The 20,897-nt window shown below is 38.6% G+C and overlaps 1 protein-coding gene across 1 annotated transcript in view; it reads right to left on the reverse strand.

Annotated features, from left to right (window-relative positions):
• The window catches only part of LOC133996982 (CUB and sushi domain-containing protein 3-like), a 374,952-nt gene that overhangs the window by 188,625 nt on the left and 165,430 nt on the right, over positions 1-20,897 (reverse strand). The window contains exon 5 of the mRNA XM_062436511.1: positions 3,957-4,164. Coding sequence (XP_062292495.1) covers positions 3,957-4,164 — 208 coding nt within the window. The remainder of the gene's footprint in view (positions 1-3,956; positions 4,165-20,897) is intronic.

The raw sequence follows: 20,897 nt of genomic DNA on the forward strand, positions 1-20,897 counted from the left end.
ACACACACACACACGCACGCACACACACACACACACACACACTTTATATTTTGTAAGAAAAAACTGCAATACATCCAGAACAAGGGATTCAAAACTCTACTTTATTTCTGTATTAATGTTTTCTTTTTATTACCTGTTCTTACTTGAGTTCTAACGTAGTTTTTATTACTGTACTCCAAGTGTAGTTAAAGTGTTCCATAAACTTATAAGGTACGTGACTGCTGCATCTTTCCAGAAATGCCAGATAGAAATGTCCACAAAATCCGTCTCTTTTAAATGGTAGATGGACTGCACTTATAACACCTTTCTAGTCTTCCAACAACAAGCACTTTTACACTACAAGCCACATTGACCCATTCACACACACTCACATACAAATGGTGGCAAGCTGTTGCAGCCATTAGGAGCAATTTGGGGTACCCAAGGACACTTTGACATGAGGACTGGAGCAGCCAGGAAATAAACTACAGATCTTCCGATTTGTGGACAACCAGCGCTACCTCATGAGCAACAGCTATTTTTTTAATACATAGAACAGACATCACTATTGTTTTAGTTTGTTTTTTTGGTCTGCTTTACAACTGTGTTACTATAGTTTGTGTCACGGGGCTTAAAGAGGAAGCTGTACTGTAGATGCTGGGTGGCAGCAGAGTGCTTGAATCCTGCTGACCGGTTTTTGAAGTCCCCCTTTCTGACCACAACGTAGTTGCAATGGCAGCGTGGTGCTCTCTATATTTTAGCTTAATAACTTAACTGGAGGTGAAGCAACTGACTGACTACAGAAGGGCTGCCAGGTCCACAGTTTTCTTGCAGAATTGGGTTACATATGTAGTGTTGCCGCTATAGATCTATTTTGCAAGCAAATGACAGGAATGTTATCGCTTATTAAAAATTCATATTTTAAATGAAATAATTTAATGACCAAATACTACCAAACTGACTCCAGATCAGCACTGGACTGTAAAAGCAATGTATATGCTTTGGCAGAGGCATATTTGAGTTCTGGTACTGGTCCGTTGATTGATTGGCCATTGTGCTGTTTTTTTTTTTTTATCCCACAGACTAGGCAACCCTGGACTGCAGTGAGGTTGCTGTCTTCCTTGTAGCACTTCACATGCTGTACTTATGTGCGGGATCCATTTTTGTTTTTAAAAAAAAAAAATTGATCAAAAGACCTAATTTAAATTAAATTATAAATCATTTTTGAGTTGTCCTCTCAGTGGGTCTTGAACCTCAGTCTCCCAGACCACAGACAATGGTGTTCACCAGTCAGTACCCTACCCTCTTCTTTGGAAAGTGAGTCCCAGCGCTTCAGCCTGCTAGCTGCCTCACATCCCTATGCTTCAGCTTTCAGCTCCGACATACAGTGTCAGAGGCTGGCCCTCGTATATTCCTATGAAAGCTGCTCAGTAGCACATGAAGCTAAAAAAATGTTCTTACAGGTTCTTCCTCTTCCACTTTGCTTCCATGTCACTGGCCCATGGAGCAAGCGCACTAGCAACTTCAGTTAATATAGTTAATATATCTGCATATATTTCAGGATGTTGTGCATCCCTTCAAACAAACAGAATGAGTGTAAACATAACTGTTTCGATAATATAGCATGTCCAAAAAAAGTGGACTTGTGGCACAACTTACCCCGTGTATGGGGTAAGTTGAGCATAGGAGCGGGGTAAGTTGAGCATTCCCCACTTAAACATGAGAATGACTTAAAGTGCGCTTAGGAAGAGAACAAGTGAGAATGCCTTAAAGTGCGCTTGGGAAGAGAACATTAACAGCTGTGGTCAGTAATGGACTAGTAACACATTTGAACAATCTGAACTGAAACTCTCATCCTCTCATCATCCTTCCTTTCTTCGTCTATCTATCCTCTCTTATATCCATCTTCATTAAACTCCTCCCTCCATCTTCCTCTCGTTCCATCTATCCCCAACCCACCGGCTCAACTTACCCCTGGCCAAATGGCTCAACTTACCCCAGAGCTACCATTTTGACTTTATTAGTCCCCGCAGCTAAAATGGTGCACTTTTATGCTAGGTTTATGACATCATGTTGTAGCTCATAGATACCACAATTGATTTATAAAACAAATTTAAAATTATCTATTTTGGTCTAAACACAATTCTCATGAAACTTATGATAGACTAAATTCACTTTCAAGAGTGAAAAATGTTTTTTTGGAAATAAAGATCTAACCACTTTACCCATGTGGTTCTTACCTTCACAGACTCCATGAAATGATGCCTTCCTCCTAAATATTTGGTCACATGATCAATGTTTTTTACCATTTCCTAGCAACAAGGGGTGACTCAACTTACCCATTGGCTCAATTTACCCCAGTCTCCCTACAGTATGAATATGTTGTTAAGCATCATCCTAAGCTTTTGACAAAATCTGCTCAACATTAACAAACGGATGCCCAGAGTTAATGTTATATCCGGCTAACTTGGTTGCAGTAACTGTGAAAGGTGGAGATGTCTTGCTAGCAAGTTAGCTTTAGTTACTATACTTACTGTAGCTATGATAGCTTCTAAGTTAATGCTGGCTATCATTTACTGTCTTCAAAATACAACATTCAACTTTTAAAGTGAAACTGTTAACTGCTAACTGGCCAAATTAAAATTACTTTCCTTTTTCATTACCTTAGATAGTCAATAAAGCAAGTTTTTAAATAGGAGTAGGAGTAATGGGAGCTTTTTATTATCTGAATTCACACAGAGACCAATGAGTACAAGGCCTGTGTGTGTGTTTCACATTATGACAATAAGTTACTGCATTGTAACGTCAATATGCTTCCATTGTATACAAATTAAGATATGATTTTATTTTATTTTAATTTCAATATACCTGACACAAACTCCATTTTCGGTGACTATATTCCAGTTGTTTATGCAAATTGCAGTGATCTATTTTCTTTTTCTTTAGCTTTTGGCACAGATAGTCCTGATTTCTTGTTTAATCTATTTCTACAGTCAATTGCACAACAACTCTTTCCCATTCTATATGTCTTTCTTTGTGTTTTTGTGGACATTCAGACTTTCTGCCACTCAGTGTGAGTAACTGCAATGACTTCTGCCTGCAGACACTAGCCTATATCTGGACTGCTCGCTAGCCACCTGTTAGTTTTTTGATGCAAACTGCAGCTGTTGCTGAAATCAGCTGTAACTGCGACAAATGTAACCAGTGATGTCAGTATATGTCACAAAACTTCAGCCCAAGCACAGTGGGCCTCCATCATACCACTTTCCAAATACAGTGTCCTGCTACATACAATGGGTTCTAAATGCTCTAATGTTAGACACATTAACAGATGATTTGATATTTCACATACTTACTTTTATGCTATAGAATAATGGATGTTCACAAAATACCCCTCTATTTGCTGCCGCCGTGCTGGTTTACCACTGCGGTAACCGCAAAAGATGAAACAAGGAACATCTGTACAGTATATTTCATAAAACAGCCAAAGCACAGTGGGCCTTTATTATACCACTGACAGCATTGTCCTGCTACATACAATGGGCTCTAAAAGGCTCTAATCTTAAACACATTAATAGAAGATTAGATATTTCAACTTTAGCCTACTTAACTTGGTGCCACAGAATAATGGATGTTCACAAAATACATTTTTAATAATGGGGCTATCTGATCTGAACCTTGCCAACCATCCCTAGAATCTTATTCTATGATAATTTTGTATTTTTCATTTTCAACATCTGACTAAATGTATGCCTCTTACAGCTGGAGATGTGTCCTGTACCCTTCTGCAATTTAACACTGAACTGTGACTTATCCCTCATTTGTAATTCAGAGATGTGAAACCTAAAATACAAAATCTGACACAAGATACATGGACAGTTTTGCCACGTCCATATTATCACATTGTTCAACAGCACAATACCCAGGACCGACACACATAAGACTGAATGAATAAATAAATAAATAGGGTAACTCACCAAATGGTTGGTGGTTCAGATCCCTCTACTTCCAGGTAGTCATATTTCTCCTCTGTCTGGAAGTCTGTAAAGATGACAGAGATGGTGTCTCCAGGTTCGGCCAATAGGATCCAAGTACAGTCGGCCTGGTTACCATAGTTGCCGGGGTAACCGGGACTGGTCACCACCCCACTGCCGCCCCTCACAGTGCCCCCACATGTGTCCTCAGCTGTCAATCAAATCAGAGTGACAAATAGAAAACCTGGGTTAGGGAGAGGAGGAGGGACTGAGGGGCGGACTTTTTTTGATTAATTTTTTTGATTTTGGTTAAATTTCCACAGCTATATAAGTTGGGGGGAATTTATTTTCCAAATTAGCAAGTAAGATCTGATTCTCAATAGTACTACCGTTACTTCTCATCTACTTTGAATGCAGGTCAGCCAGCCAGCCTCCCCACCTCTCTCTCCCTATGTGAGGTGATTTTTTAAGTCACCTTAATTTAAGTATATATGCAGGTACATTCTTTGCTCTCAACTCTTAATGTTATTCTGTGGCTTGAATGTTAGCAATAAATGACTTTCTTATGATATAAATTATAAATTGTCAAGTCATACTAGCTAGTCATATTGTGAAAATATGGAGCTCTTACTTCACTCTTCAGATATTAAGTAGCAAAAAATAGTATAAAAGTGGTAATGATAATATTTTCTCTGCCATTAAGTAAGTTGATTTGTTACACTCACAGAGAAAAAACATACTACATTGGACCTTGTTGTCTTTTAGTTAGGGTGAGGTTTAGGGGTTAGGCTGCAGTTCCTGTCACACTCAGAGCTGCTGTCCTCTCCTCCAATAAAAAAAACTTGAGTTTTCCTTTTCTCCAATCACAGAGCTCCGCTCTCGTCTCCTCCAATCACCACCAAGGAATTTTAGATTTGACTGTGTCCCAATTGGCTGGTTTAGTGTCAGTCTATCAATTAATCCTCAATTAGTTTGGAACATATAGACCAGATGTGATGATAATTTGTCTTTTTTTCTCCTAATTGTTGATCACATCTGATTGATAGTGTTTTTCATAATTGACAGTAATACTGATTACTGTATAACAGATAAAGACACATGGATTGCGCTGTGCACACGGCATAAATTATACACATATAATTTATACAGGTACACTCACAGAGAAAAAACATACTACATTGGACCTTGTTGTATCACTGGGACTTTGGTTGTTGTTTTTTTAAGAAGACTGTGCTCAATTTACTTTTTTCAAAATACTGTTTTGAAACAAGATTTAATATATTTACATATATCCTTTTCTTAATGGAAATGCATGTCTTTGTTTTCATTGAAAGCAAAACAATTTGAGCACAGCCACGAATCAACTGCCCCAGCGATTAAAGATACAATGTTGAACCTTTTATTCTGAGAGCATACAACTCCAACTGTAAACATGTTATAAATTATACCTGTATAATTTATAGTTATACATAAAAGAGGCAATACTGTATGTAACACACTCTTACAGCAGACATGTATTTTCCTACACACCAGTGAGTGCAATTTGAGATGAAACGTGATTTATATCATTCTACAACACACCATGTGTTGATATCATCAGCATTTATTGAGGACAGAGAAACACTATGGGTGTTTTCTCCTAAACTGCACTCACTGATAAGCTGAAAAAGACACATCCTTTGTAAGAGTGTCAGCAGGCACTGTCAGGTATACATGCACATCCAGGCAGTGCTGCCTTGGGGGATGCATGTACAGATGACAGAGATAAGGTAGGGACCAAGCCAGACTCCACCCACAGGAGGGGTTAAGAGAATAACTGTGGTCCAAGAGTCACATCAAGCAAAAGACGATAACCAATAAAAATGAATAGAGACATTAGCAAAATATATTAGAAATCGAGTGCACTGAGTAGAGACAGGAAATACATAGAGCCTTACAGGGGAACATAAATAGACAGGAACAAACCGAGACAAACAGAACTACAGTGAAACAAAAAAGACAACCAGATTGAAATAGTAAAACGGTTGGTGCAAGCTGTGTCAAATACAAAACGAGAAACGGGATGAAACAAAAGCAGTGGTTTGAAATGAATTTTAAGATATTTTCTTTTTTCAATAGATCATTTGAGTTTGAAGTTAGGAACAATACACACGTGTCACTTTTTTGTCTCATTAGGAATGTTGCTTGTGTCAAAATGCATTGACAAAAGCAGGTGTTCAACACTTGAGATGAAAAATGAGATGTGCATTATCCCAAACTACAGGCATTGATGTATTGAAAATTAAGTAGGGAAAAGCATTGTTTATTCATTCGCACAAACAGATTCATGTAAGCTTCTGAGTTAGTCTGACAAACAGACAGGCAGGCAGGCAGGCAGGCGGGCAGGCAGGCACTGACAGATAGCCAATTCATTTTTCCAAGAAGACATTCATTCCCCAGCTAGACAGTGAAGGAGATTTGTCTAAATCACTCAGCACCCAGAATCAGCACCTGCTGAGACCCTATCACATTTGAAGGAGAGTATGATACAGTAGTCTGCACATATCTATCTATGTATGTATGTATGTAATTAGTATGTGTGTGTGTGTGTGTGTGTGTGTGTGTGTGTGTGTGTGTGTGTGTGTGTGTGTGTGTGTGTGTGTGTGTGTGTGTGTGTGTGTGTGTGTGTGTGTGTGTGTGTGTGTGTGTGTGTGTGTGTCTGTGTGTCCACACCATGGGAGACGGTGCTGCTTGCAGTATGACAGCTGTCACAGGTTTATCACAACAACAGGACGTCCACAAGCACTGATGGACACACACACACACACACACACACACACACACACACACACACACACACACACACACACACACACACACACACACACACACACACACACACACACACACACACACACACACACACACACACACACACTTCTAGCCCTCTGGTTTATGTGCCTGTGACAGTTGACAGATAGCTAGAAAGGCCTCAAGGTGCACTGACGTGTGGCTCTTATTAAAGAGGAGGTAATTAACTTGTAAAATAAAAAAGGATTAATAAACAAGTTAGCAGTACTCATATGTGCAGTAGAGCTATGGTGTATTTGACATTATGATATTGCAGCATTAAGGGCCTCCAGCAATCATGTTTAGAGGAAGAAGAGTGTGATGTATACATGGAGAAAAACCTGAAAGTCATGTATGGACTCAATGTGTTAATTTTAGTAGACACATAATGCAATTAAGATCGTCACGAAGTCTGTTGTGTGTCATCTAGTAATGGCAGGGCTGTGCAGAGACCGCTTCAGGAGCAGCTGCTCTAATAAAAAGTGACATTTGTTGCGTGTTCACAGGGGGAGGGGGAGAAGTCCAGATACCTATATCCAACAGTGATTGCCTTCTGTTAAATGTGTGTGCATCAGACATGACATGGAACCAGTCAGCTTTCCATGTTGCACCTGCTAATTTTGGATAAAGCTCCCTCCTGCTCCATCAATCATGATGGGACATCTCGTGTGACAGTGTTAAATATTACTGAGTGCACCTCTACAGTTTTCTGCTGCCATCAGTTGCCTTTCCTTTACAGCTGCAGTTTATTATGAAATAAATATGCCACATGCAGAACAAAAAGATTGTGTCTTTCAGAAGCAGATTGCAGTTTGTTTTATATTATTTCTTGTCTTTAATAAATCAAACAGCTTGCCTTTTAACTCTATATAATAGATTATCTTAATTTGTAATCCTACATCTGAACAGAGTTGAAGAATGGAATTTCATTGCATACAAGTCTGATCAGCTTATAGCCAAAATCTTTAAATCCAATAAGCATTTAAATTAATCTGTATCTGACAACAAAGGAGCACTGAGGTCACTGCAGCTACATCCAATCCATTAAAAGGAGCTTGCTTGATAATGAGATGCATAATAATTACTTTAAAATTTATTACACAATGATTGTTAGGGGAAATAAATAAATAAATAACTGTGGTTGCCTTTTAAAACAGACACGTTCATGCTGCATTTAGTAAATAAAATATGTTCAAGCTATTGTGTAATGGATTATCGCTATCTCAAAATGTCATAATTCCAGCTTTTTATGTTTTTTCTTCTATCTCTGATAGACAGTGTTCCGCATCTCGATTTGGGTGCCTTCTCAAAGTTAGAAATGTATATTAAGATTATTTAAAATTGCTCTTTGTAAAGTGAAAGTTTGGCCTGTACTGCAGATCTCACTGAGAATAAACACCCAACACTACATGGTCCTCTTGGTTACAAATATCATATGTACCACTGTTTTGCTTTGATTTAGGGTTTCACGTGTGCTACTCCTTGATATATAGAAAAAGACAATAGAAAAAAGACAAAAAATGCAGAGAACAGAGGCTTAGTTGCTTTTCATTCAAATTCTTGGGGTATTATACATGGAAAAACTAATTTAAAGACATGACACCTTTTTGGGCTACTTTGTGTCTTTTTCAAATACTTGCATTATGAGATGCATAACACGCCCATGTTTTACCTGAGATATTACATGTAAAAAACCACCCCAGAAAACAAACAAACAAACAAACAAACAAAGTAAAAAAAAAAGACGATCTTTATCAGATCAGTCTTTCTACTACAATTTCATCATGGGGGCCAACTTGAGTAAATCTATTGGTAAGTGAAGGCATTGTTATCCAGCTGCACTGATCTGCTAAGTTCCGTTCTCTGCTTTTATTTTCAAACGGCATGGCTTTGGAAACCTGGGGAGGCTGAACTCATGCTCATGCCCCAGCGCACTGACCCACAGGAGGAGGGAACGTGTGTGAAGGAGGGCCCTATGTGTGTTAGTTTGAGTGTAACTCTGTGTGTGTGTGTTTGTTCAAGGAAGAGAGAGGGAAAGAAAGTGGTAGTGTTGGCCATGTTGTTTCATTTCTTCTCGCATCAGTGAGCTAGTGTTGCCCTTTTCTTTGCCTTTCCGTCCCCCGCTCACTCTTTAGTTGTTGTTGTTGTACCACCACCTCTGTATTCTTTCCTACTGGCCTTTCCTCACTGTGCCCCTCCTCCTCTCTTTTCTGCATCAAGATCATTTTTTATAGTACACTACACTACTCCCTATACTCCTCCCACCTTTTTTCTCCTTATCCTCACCTCCCTCCCTCTCTTCTCCCTTTTATACTTCCTTTGCTGTTCCTCATAGATCCTTGCCTCTCACACTTCCACTCTCCTTCCTCCTTCCTCATCATTCCCCTTCCTAACTGTTCACATCTCACCATCCCTTGCTCCTTCTCTCCCATGGCCTAGGGTGCTTTGATCACTCGTTCTTAGGCTCCTCTCCCATCCGTTCATCCCCACTTCCCCACTGTGCTGTCGTCAATATCGCAGTCATCTGAGGATTCCTTCTTTATCCTTCTGTGGCTTGTCTTTCTTTAAGATCTTACTTTCTCTGCATTTCACTCTCCGTCTCTCTCTCTCCCTCTCCGCTGATTGATTTTATGTTTAATGGCTTTTCTGGCCTCATCTCTTTCTCTCCCCCCTTTTCCACTTGCCGTTTCTTCCCCCTCTTCCCTTCCTCCTATCCCTTCCTCCATCTCATTCCTGCATCACTTTGATAGGCAGATCACTATCACTAGCAGATTCTCTCTCTCTCTCTCTCTCTCTCTCTCTCTCTCTCTCTCTCTCTCTCTCTCTCTCTCTCTCTCTCTCTCTCTCTCTCTCTCTCTCTCTCTCTCTCTCTCTCTCTCTCTCTCTCTCTCTCTCTCTCTCTCTCTCTCTCTCTCTCTCTCACACGCGCACACACACCAACTTCAATCACAGAAGACCCAGTGTGCTGTCAGCCTCTAAGGATTATGGGCCATCTACATCATCCTCTCCTCTCCTTGTCTTCAGGCTGTATCCATCCATCCCTTCTGCTCTCTTATCTACATCCACCCACCCATCCATCAACCTCTTGCCCCCCATATGCTGTAAAGCTGAATATATATAGCTGCCTCTCTTTCTCCCTCATCACTCCCTCCATACCTTTCTCACCTCTGTTTACCTGCCATGAATGACTGAACAGACAGCAGTATGGGTTTTAAACATGTGCACATCACTGATTCTGCATTCATTTTTAATGAATTTCAATGTATTTATTTCAGTAAGTCACCGGACACTAATCTGGCTTTCTGAGCAGCTGCATGTGTGTGTGTGTCTGTGTGGTTTACACTTGTGGTCTCAATGTCACTTTCACCATCCAGTCATGCCAGGATGCATTAAGTAACAGTTCTGGTTGCATAAAAATCAGATATTGCAGACATATCCATCAGATCTCTAAAGCTATGGAATTGGTTGCAATGTGATCATAATCCAAGTCGGTTTTTGAATGCGGTCCAGTCACAATGTGCACAGAAGCAATATAAAAGAAAGAGGCAGGTTTAGAAAATCCAGAAATGTGATCGCAGCTCATACAATCTGATTTTAAGGATCTGATTTTGAAGAGGTTACATTAAAATGATACAAACTACATTAGAATGTAATTGTGCTGTACACTTACTTGTGCCCTTTTTTGGACGTACACACAAGAGATTTTCTAGTAGTGACCCAGGTGTCTGTTCCATCCATGAAATGCTTATATGTATAATGGCCTGTTTTAATTAGTTTTAATTAGTCTGTCCATTTGCTCCATAGGTTTTTATTTCTTTTACTTCCCTAAGGAGAAAGGCTGAGATGCTTTACCTTTGGTCCTGAACTGTGTGTAATGGGATTCTTCAAGCACAGGCTGCAGCTCTTTGAAGCACAAATGAAACAAATCCACCTTCAGAACTTTTAGGGAAGACTAAATCTTGTTGTTCAGGAAATTATTTTTCAGTTGATTTAGTAGTGTGTATGGAAAATTATGCATCAGAAGATCAGTGTTTGCACCATCTGGACTTGTAAAACGGCCTCATATTCATTGGCGACTATTTGACCATGCAGCAAACATGTGGGCTAAAGGCATCTTTCAGTTTTCCAAATGTAAACCCATCTGAATGCAGAAAGAAATTCACCTCACAACCAAAAAGTGCTATAGTGTCATTTCAGATGTATCATAAATACCAGATTTGTGAAACTGATGATTTGATGACAATTTTTAAAGCTGTGGGGTTTGGGGGGGGTTACATTTATCCTGTTTAGGTTCTATGTATTCCTGTCTGTGAGTTTCAACTTGTGACCACTGTTTGTTGATGCAGGGGCTTGTCATGTCTGGAGACTGCTCCCCTTCAAGTATACAGGTATCAACTGTTTTGTGTCCTCAAAGATCTGCTGCCACATTTTCATTAAAGTGATGACTGTCAGAACATATTCAAAGCCACATTCAACTTTATATAACCTTTATATTATCGGTTTAGCTGCTTTTGCAAAAGTGATTTTGTAACTTCAAATTCAGCCCCTTTTAATGTGGCATTCCCATTACTTTTGCTTTCACTTATATATCATATTTTTCTATCCCTTTTCTAAACCTTGTTTGAAACATATTGGTTGCAATCCTTGCCAGCATTACATTTTAGACTAACAGTCATAATGTTTAGGGCCTGCACACACACAAACACACACACAAACACACACACACACACACACACACACACACACACACACACACACACACACACACACACACACACACACACACACACACACACACACACACACACACACAACTAGTAACCACACTGACCTTCAGCTCCTCCCACCATCTGTCTACAAATCAAAGAACAGATGCTGTCTGCCAGTCAACTAACAGCCTGACATTTAGACCAATTAGGGCATAAGAGTAATATAACGGTAGATCACCAGAAAGAGACAAAGTGGGAATGCATTGACTGATAGATAGATTGCTATCATGATTATTATCCTTAAAATAGCCTTTGACCCTGTGTAACTAAATTATATTTAGTTTACTGGTAAAAGATGTAGTGAGATACATTTGACACTCATTATACTGTGATTATTCTCTTCCTAAGGTTTAGACCATTTGAACCCTACTATGACCTCATTTAACTAATGTCAGAGTGTATAAATGCCTCAGCTAGTGCATAATGTATATTTCGCCAACCAAGACAATCATTTTAAAGTTATACTGGTTTCAAAGGACAGTATAATTCCCCTAGAAGTGGTGGATATACAGTGTCTTGCTCAGGGATACTTCAGCAGTATAGACCATCTGGTCATAGAATAGTGGTTACCATCACTGAACCACCATGCCCCAACAAAAAGAAAGTACAAATAAAAATATAGTACTAGATAAGAGGGGTGGAGAAGAAAGAGGTTAGACATTTTATACTAAATGGCAAATCAAAAGAAAAGAAACAAGAGGTACAACAATAGGGGGGAATTGAGGGTAAACAAAAAACAAAACAAAAATAGCAGTAAGACTCTCTCCATCTCCCTCGCTGTCTGAATCCAGAGTAGTATTGAGATGGATGAGCCATTTTCTCATTTGGTCATTAAACAGAGTTACTGAATTATCAACCGTAACGACAAACTCCTAAAGTTGTGATTTATAAGTATTACCTATTTCACCCTCTTTTTCTCCCTCTCTTTTATTCTCTGATAGCGGGCTCTATTGATATGCAGGTTTGACAGTGTGTGTGTGTGTGTGCTCACCTGTGTCCATCCCTGGTTTTGTGTATGTGTCTGCCTATTTGAATGTGCTATCATCCGTGTGTGTGTGTGTGTGTGTGTGTGTGTGTGTGTGTGTGTGGAGGGAATGGGGTTGGGGTGTGAGAGAGAGACCCTAGGTATCGGTGAGTGTTAAATGTCATCCCTGACATCTTAAACAAATAGCTGCATACTGAGAGTTTAACGCATCGCAGCCCTGACAAAATACATTCCACTCTTGTCTCTATTCTCGACAGTCATATTCACTTTTCCTCTCCTGTCCTGCCCTTCTTTCCTCATCGATCCTTCTCTTTCCTGTGTGGCCTCTGAGGGCACACACAAGTACATTTTCCTAATTAGCTACCTACATAAAGATCGGTTGACAGATTCAAAATCATAATGTGTTGAAAAAGCAAACATAACCAACTATGCTAGTCAACTTGAATGTGATTGGATTTTAAAACTAAGCTGGTAGCCGAACAGGTGATGCATCAATAAGCCAGTGATATAGAAGCATGACCAGTGTTCTGTCTGAACTAATGCATTCAATCTACATATGTGACACTTCCTCACTTACACACTATTTAACTGATTGATTGTCCAAAAGTATGTACTGTATCTAGGAAACCAGATATTTTTTTGCATAATGGAGGAAATACATTCAACATATCATTAAGCCTCAGGGATTATACAGTACAGGACATACAGTATATTTTGGTGAAAAACACTAAATGTAAATGTAACTGTGTTGGTTTACATAAATAAGTGCCTTTAACTTTCTTTATGTGTGATGAACAAAGATACCTGAGTTAATTGATGTATTAGACTACATGAAGAAGGGGACAGACATAAAATTATCAAATGAAATATAGATGACATGCTATGAAAAGTGATGTGTCTTTCTAAATAGAGGATTATTATATTACTGTCACCAAGTATAGTCACAGTAATAAGGTACTGTCACAAAGAATTTGATAGCCAAATGCCACATGTCTCTTGTGATGACAATCTCTCAAAAATGCTTATTAGACAAAAGTTAAAATGCCCATTTCCAAATAGTTTCTGACAGGCCATCTATAGTCTGTGCAGAATTGAAATGGCGATAGTGATATGTCCTGACAAAGATCAACCTCTGCCATAAAGTGAGACCAGTATGCTAGTCTATATTTAGTTGACATTTAGACCTAGGCAATCAATGTATAGACAGGGACATGCTGATCAATATCAGTAAGAAAAAGTCATCACATGTAAAGTTGATCACATGTACAAACCGCTTCACTCCCTCTCAATGTGTATAGATGACCCTTTTTGCTTTCCATAATCAATATTTAGGTATGAAAATGTAGATCAGTACAACATGTTATAAGCCACAAGAGATCAGCGGGACAAAGGTGTCTACCTGTGCGTCTTGTCTTGCCTTCAATAATGTCAAACTGCATGGATAGCAAACTTCAGTGAGATTGTTAGTCATGAAAACTGATCATTTAATCTATCTGCTTCTGCTTCCGCCATCAAAATTGGTATAAAAGATTTATAATGTCTGTGTGTGTGTGTGTGTGTGTGTGTGTGTGTGTGTGTGTGTGTGTGTGTGTGTGTGTGTGTGTGTGTGTGTGTGTGTGTGTGTGTGTGTGTGTGCATATATAAAGTCTATATTTACTTTCATCTATCCATTAATGAATAGCAATGCTGAACTTTACTTTGCTTGATTTATTTTCTTTAAAATGACAAAAAACTAAAGCATTTGATAGAACAAATAGATGTTTATGTATTAATCTTTGTGGGCTGTGGTAATTATGAAGGCAAATTACCATGTAAATGTGTATTATTTATATACAAGGTCGTGTGAAAAATGTCAAAGGACTACATTATGAAAGAAATAGGAATTGGTCAACTGGTTCTGTTACTGAGAATTTGCATTTGAACAAGCTTTATGTTGCAAGAACGACAAACTGTGAGGTATATAAAAAACAGAGAGAGGAGAAACAGGAAGAAGGGACAAACAGTGATCAGAAGAGATAAAAGTATATGATGACTTTAAGACTCTCATCCAATTAGTTTTTCATTGGTGACAATACAAAGTAACGGAATGAGAGTGACAGCAAAACAAAGAGATGTGTGTATTTGTAATGTGACTGTGATAATGGTGATGTCTATGCTCTTATCTGTATTTATGGGTTTTTTGCATTTTAAAGTGATATTTTAAACCTCAGTTTACCTCATGAATAAATTGTATTCAACCTGACCTACGAGAAAGACAAAATAACACATAAAATTGTATTTTTTTTTCTTTCTCTAGAATTGGAATAGACAAAATGTTTTTAACAACTTGTAAACAACCTATGCAGTGACATCAATACTGACATTGACATGGAGACAGAGAGAGGGTCTGTTTTACGAATGACATTCAATAATTGCATCTAATGTATTTCTACATAGATGCAATTATTGTGCTCCCATCTATCCCCATAACTCCTTACTGTTAACAGCAGCAACTATACAGACCCATCCATACAGATGCATTAAGTTGCAATTTGAGATGTGGTATCTATCATCCAGCTGTCATAAAATTCTGATGACTACTAATAAAGATATATGTGAGAGAGCCAGAGAGAGGGAGAGCAAGAGAGAGATGTTAGCTGAGAGAAAGACAGATGACAGACAAAACTGAGATGATGACAGATGATTTAATGAAGAACTGACTGGCTGGAAGGAAAGAAAACCAATTAGAAGACACAACAGAAACATGGAGAGAGGGAGAGAAAGATGTGGAAAGAAAGGAATGAGGAGGAAGACGGATGAATATTGGATAGAGATGGATCAAGCCAGCGATTGAGAGGATTAGTGAGCACAATGGAGACATAAGAAGAGATATAGATAAATATGAATACAGGTAAAGAGCAACACCAACGACAGAGGCAGATGCAGATAGACAAAATTGTGATGCAGACAGAGACAGTCAAGGAGAAAGATAGAATTGCAAGAAAGATCTATGGATAGAACACTTTAAAGATAAGAATTTCAGATTATATCACATTGAAAAAGAGATAGTGTTATGATGTGTGCATGAGGTGAGGGAGGAGGTGGAAGCTCATAGGGATTGAGAGTAAAATGTCTTTCAAGGCCAGAAAGAGCTGAAAGAAATCCTCCAAACAAAGACATTTTGCCAGCGCTTATTTTGCTAAGAAGTTAGTTTTTGGGTAGGGTTTGAATTTAGGGATAATTATTTAATTAAGCAAAGTTTATCATAGTGAACATAAGTGTAACAATAACATGAGACAAATGGGAAAGAGCACACAAAATGGAAAACCGAGGGATTAAGTGAAATTGTGGGTCGGTCTGTCTGCGCAGGCCTCTCAGCATGTGTGTATCTGGCTGATACTCAAACAGTATTCTGAACTCCTTACTGCTTGTGGTTCTGTCTCAATCTGTCTCTCTTGAATGTTCAATGGAAGGAGAGAGAACAAAGTGCTGGAAACTTTCTTTCCGCTCCTGCCCGAAGCACTTTGCTTTTTCATTTTCTATCCCTTTTCAAGGTTTTGTTTTTACTTCTGCTCTTCACCCTCTCAGTTTCGGACCATTCTTTTTGTTGTAAACACAGTGTGGCTTTGCACATGAATGTTGCATGCACAGCACTGCTGAATGATTGTATACAAATGAAGTCATCTTCCTCTGTCTTCTTTTCTACTTTACATCTTATTCTGTGTCTGTCTCCATCTCTCTCTTTTTTTGTTTTCACCAGCAAATGTTCACTCCACCAATCACTCGTATCTCTTCCAGGAAAGGTCCATTTCAAGCAGTTTTAAATACTCAGAGAATAAAGAAGGATCTGCTGGGTATCTGTATATGTGTGTGTGTGTGTGTGTGTGTGTGTGTGCGTGTGTGTGCACATACGTGGTCTGCGTGAGCATGTGCATCCGTGCATGTCTGTTGATGGGAAGCATGCATTTGTGAATGTCTGTGAGTTAGTGTGTGGTTGAATTATTTATGAAGCTAAAGTGCTCTTCTGGGAGAAATGCAATGCAACACGATTCTACTATCTTATTCACAACATGTCTATCTATGTTTAAAACATGCAACGCCTAAGGGGATTTCAAAGCTGAAGTTTTCAAAGCCTGAAACTGGACATTGTGTAATCCCTTTCAATAATATAGAGTTAATCCTTAAAACAATGTTGCACATGAACACATGTCAATTTCACATGTCTATAAGCTTGTTAGACAGTAGTTATACAGCCAACTGAACTGTGTAGAGAATCATGTATCTTACCCTGGCAAGTACATTATAGAATCATCTGATATTGTCACAGTCTGTTTAATATTCCAGAACTGTCATATGATTCTCAATCCATGGCAACATTGTTTAATATAATGTAACCTTCAAGTAGGGTTTCGATCCCAGGCAGAGGCAACAGTCCAAAGGGATGTGTATTGAAGGTAGTTGGTATATTGTCACATTGCACAGTTGTATGTCAATATCTGGATTTGGCTATAACATCTCTTCCAATATATTATACATTTACAGCCCAATTCACAGCAAGTTATCAAGTACAGCTGGTAAGTTAAAAGCAAATTATGCGTACTGCATTCCTATGCAGACACCCATGTAGTATAGATGGAACTGTATGCGTGTCTACTGTCTGCATCCACAGCTGAGCCTTTAGGACACTGGTTGCTACCTGGACGTCAGGGTTGGGGTTGAAATAAATCTTAAGGGTCATGACATGATTAATGGGATAGTAGAGAAAATGAAGTAATTACAGATGTAACTAAAATTATGTTTATTTTTAAAAATGTTAATATTTTCTTTTGAAATACTGTCTAGTTGCATCTCCCTAGGCTCGAATATCTATTCACACCAAACCATCTAGGTAGAGAAAATGATGATGGAATCAGTGACTTAGCAATACCTGAGATTGTACACCTAAACACATCCTCACTTGCATGCTACATGAAGGAATGAATAGAGACAGGAAACAATAAAACCCTGAGAAAAGCTGTGCTGGAGCTAGATGCTCATAGAAATGTGTCCTTATTGTTTGATATCCCAATTGTATGAGGGGCCGTTTAGGAAATAATTCATAGTTGCTCTCACATGTTACATCATACTCTCTTACAAACACTAGTATAGTCACGCACACATACTATCATACTCTCTCAAATACACTACTATAGTCACACACACTTACTACTATAGTTACACACACACACACTTACTATCATACTCTCTCACATACACTACTATAGTCACACACACTTACTACTATAGTTACACACACACACACACACACTTACTATCATACTCTCTCACATATACTACTATAGTCACACACACTTACTATCATACTCTCTCACATACACTACTATAGTCACACACATTTACTATCATACTCTCTCACATACACTACTATAGTCACACACACTTACTATCATACTCTCTCACATACACTATTATACTCAAAATTACTAAAACAGGAAGTTAGTTTGTTTGAACAGGAAATACTATAAAGCCTCATTCCTTGATTGGTGCACACCTCTGGGAGCTTACTGCTAGCTAAATGGAAGCTGTGTGGGAGAACTGAAATCAAGAAGGCAACTTTATAAGTACAACTTTATAATTCATCATCTTAGAGGAGGCGGGACATTGTCCTTGAGATCCCGCTGGAAAGTAGGACATCCGGTACCTACATCCGCGATGAGCCAATCAGAAACTGGGAATTCAAGTTGACTTCCTTTTCAATCAAACTCTCTCACACGTACTACTATACTCGCACACATCGCATATTATTCGCTCATACATTCACTATCATGTTGTTCCATCCATAATAGCGTGTAAGAGAGTATGATAGTATGTGTGTGTGACTATAGTAGTATATGTGAGAGAGTATGATAGTAAGTGTGTGTTACTATAGTAGTGTATGTGAGAGAGTATGATAGTAAGTGTGTGTGACTATAGTAGTATATGTGAGAGAGTATGATAGTAAGTGTGTGTGACTATAGTAGTATATGTGAGAGAGTATGATAGTAAGTGTGTGTGACTATAGTAGTATATGTGAGAGAGTATGATAGTAAGTGTGTGTGACTATAGTAGTATATGTGAGAGTATGATAGTAAGTGTGTGTGACTATAGTAGTGTATGTGAGAGAGTATGATAGTAAGTGTGTGTGACTATAGTAGTGTATGTGAGAGAGTATGATAGTAAGTGTGTGTGTTTGTGTAACTATAGTAGTAAGTGTGTGTGACTATAGTAGTGTATGTGAGAGAGTATGATAGTAAGTGTGTGTGTGTGTGTGTGTGTGTAACTATAGTAGTAAGTGTGTGTGACTATAGTAGTGTATGTGAGAGAGTATGATAGTAAGTGTGTGTGACTATAGTAGTGTATGTGAGAGAGTATGATAGTAAGTGTGTGTGTTTGTGTAACTATAGTAGTAAGTGTGTGTGACTATAGTAGTGTATGTGAGAGAGTATGATAGTAAGTGTGTGTGTGTGTGTGTAACTATAGTAGTAAGTGTGTGTGACTATAGTAGTGTATGTGAGAGAGTATGATAGTAAGTGTGTGTGTGTGTGTGTAACTATAGTAGTAAGTGTGTGTGACTATAGTAGTGTATGTGAGAGAGTATGATAGTATGTGTGCGTGACTATACTAGTGTTTGTAAGAGAGTATGATGTAACATGTGAGAGCAACTATGAATTATTTCCTAAACGGCCCCTCATACAATTGTATGCATTCACGCAAAAAAATGGACTGTCATGTATCTGTATGTATTTTTGTGCACTAAACAGTGGTATTTTTGTGATTGTAATTGTGATTATGTTCGATAGTGTCTTTGTTTTATAAACACAGATAGTTGTATTTGTATGTTAAATATTGTGTGCGTGTGTGTGTGTGTGTGTGTGTGTGTGTGTGTGTGTGTGTGTGTGTGTGTGTGTGTGTGTGTGTGTGTGTGTGTGTGTGAGTGATAAAGGGTGTGTATCTCTGAGTCATGCATAGGTGAACAACCTGATTGCCTGCTACGTTGTGAATGAACCACTCATGCATATTGACTACTGATAGACATACCAAAACCCAATGGAGTGTGTGTGTGTGTGTGTGTGTGTGTGTGTGTGTGTGTAAACCTGAGTGTCATATCTCTGTGTTTGTATGTGTACGTGCATCAATGTGCATGTTTTTGTATAAAAAGGCATGTATGTCCACACATACTACACACATATGTCTCTATCTGTTTCTTGTTGTACATGGGTGTTCAGTGTTTATTTTCAAATAGCATTTAAAATACATATATACCTAGTTAACTAAGTGGTTGTCCTGAAGCCACACTAAACAAGCAAATCATGCATGCCTAGCATCTCCTTAGAGACTGTGTGTCTGTGTATTCGTGTAAACGTGTGTGTTTGCTGTGTGTTGCTGGCGCATGAAAATGAATATGAATGACTGAATTCATGTCAGTATGGTGTAGTGTGATATTTAATCTATGTTCATTCAATGGTGGAAGGCAACCACAGCAAGAATACAATCTTGACTGCTTAAGACAATGCAACAATTCAGAGTTGTTCTAGTGGTAGTATTAAATAATGTTCCCTTGGGAGCCACAACATTGTCTAATCGTGACACTGGAAGATCCATTTACATAATTTAACATACAACATTAAAAGCTCAATATTTACAATGTGTTGTTCATCATGGTACTGTGTATAAACTGTGAGCTTTGCAGCCTGCTCAGTCTTCAAAATTGTGGCAAATGTGCTGTCAAAACTCAAATCCCCCTCACCAGTAGGAGTACTTTAAAAGAGGAAAAAGAGAAGCTGTTCTTTTTGTCAGTGCTGTAAGTCATAAAAAGTGTAGACCTGAAAACTGCATGTAACTTTTTTGGGAAACTACATTTTTACACATCTCATGTCTCTGAACCCACTGGGGGTCGGATCTTTTTCTTATGCTTTCAATGTAAAAAGTATAACTTTTGAATAACTCTGCAGATTAAGATGTTAGAAATTCAGCACTACAGGTGCAGGATAGGTAAAATTCTATAATTCCACAGTACTTATGCTTTCATCTTTATCGGAGGACGTGCACTGTTTTCAACACTTGCTCCGCTGTTTCTCTGGCTGTCTGTCTTTCTGTCATCTCTATCTGCAAGACAACTTCATTTTGACTATCCAATGTATCCCACTGAGTATCCCTCCTTCTAATGCATTATGTCTATAGCATGTATGTAATGCAAACTTTTGTTTCTGGTCTTTTCCATGTGTCTCCTTTTCTCGATCTCTGTCAGCTACAGAATCTCTTTATGCAAAAACTATATTATGCATGCAGATAGCACGCCTAAACAGTGGTCTCCGTGGTAACCTAAAACACATCCATCATCAT

The sequence above is a fragment of the Scomber scombrus genome, chromosome 16 (genome assembly GCF_963691925.1).
Source record: "Scomber scombrus chromosome 16, fScoSco1.1, whole genome shotgun sequence".
NCBI lineage: Eukaryota > Metazoa > Chordata > Actinopteri > Scombriformes > Scombridae > Scomber > Scomber scombrus.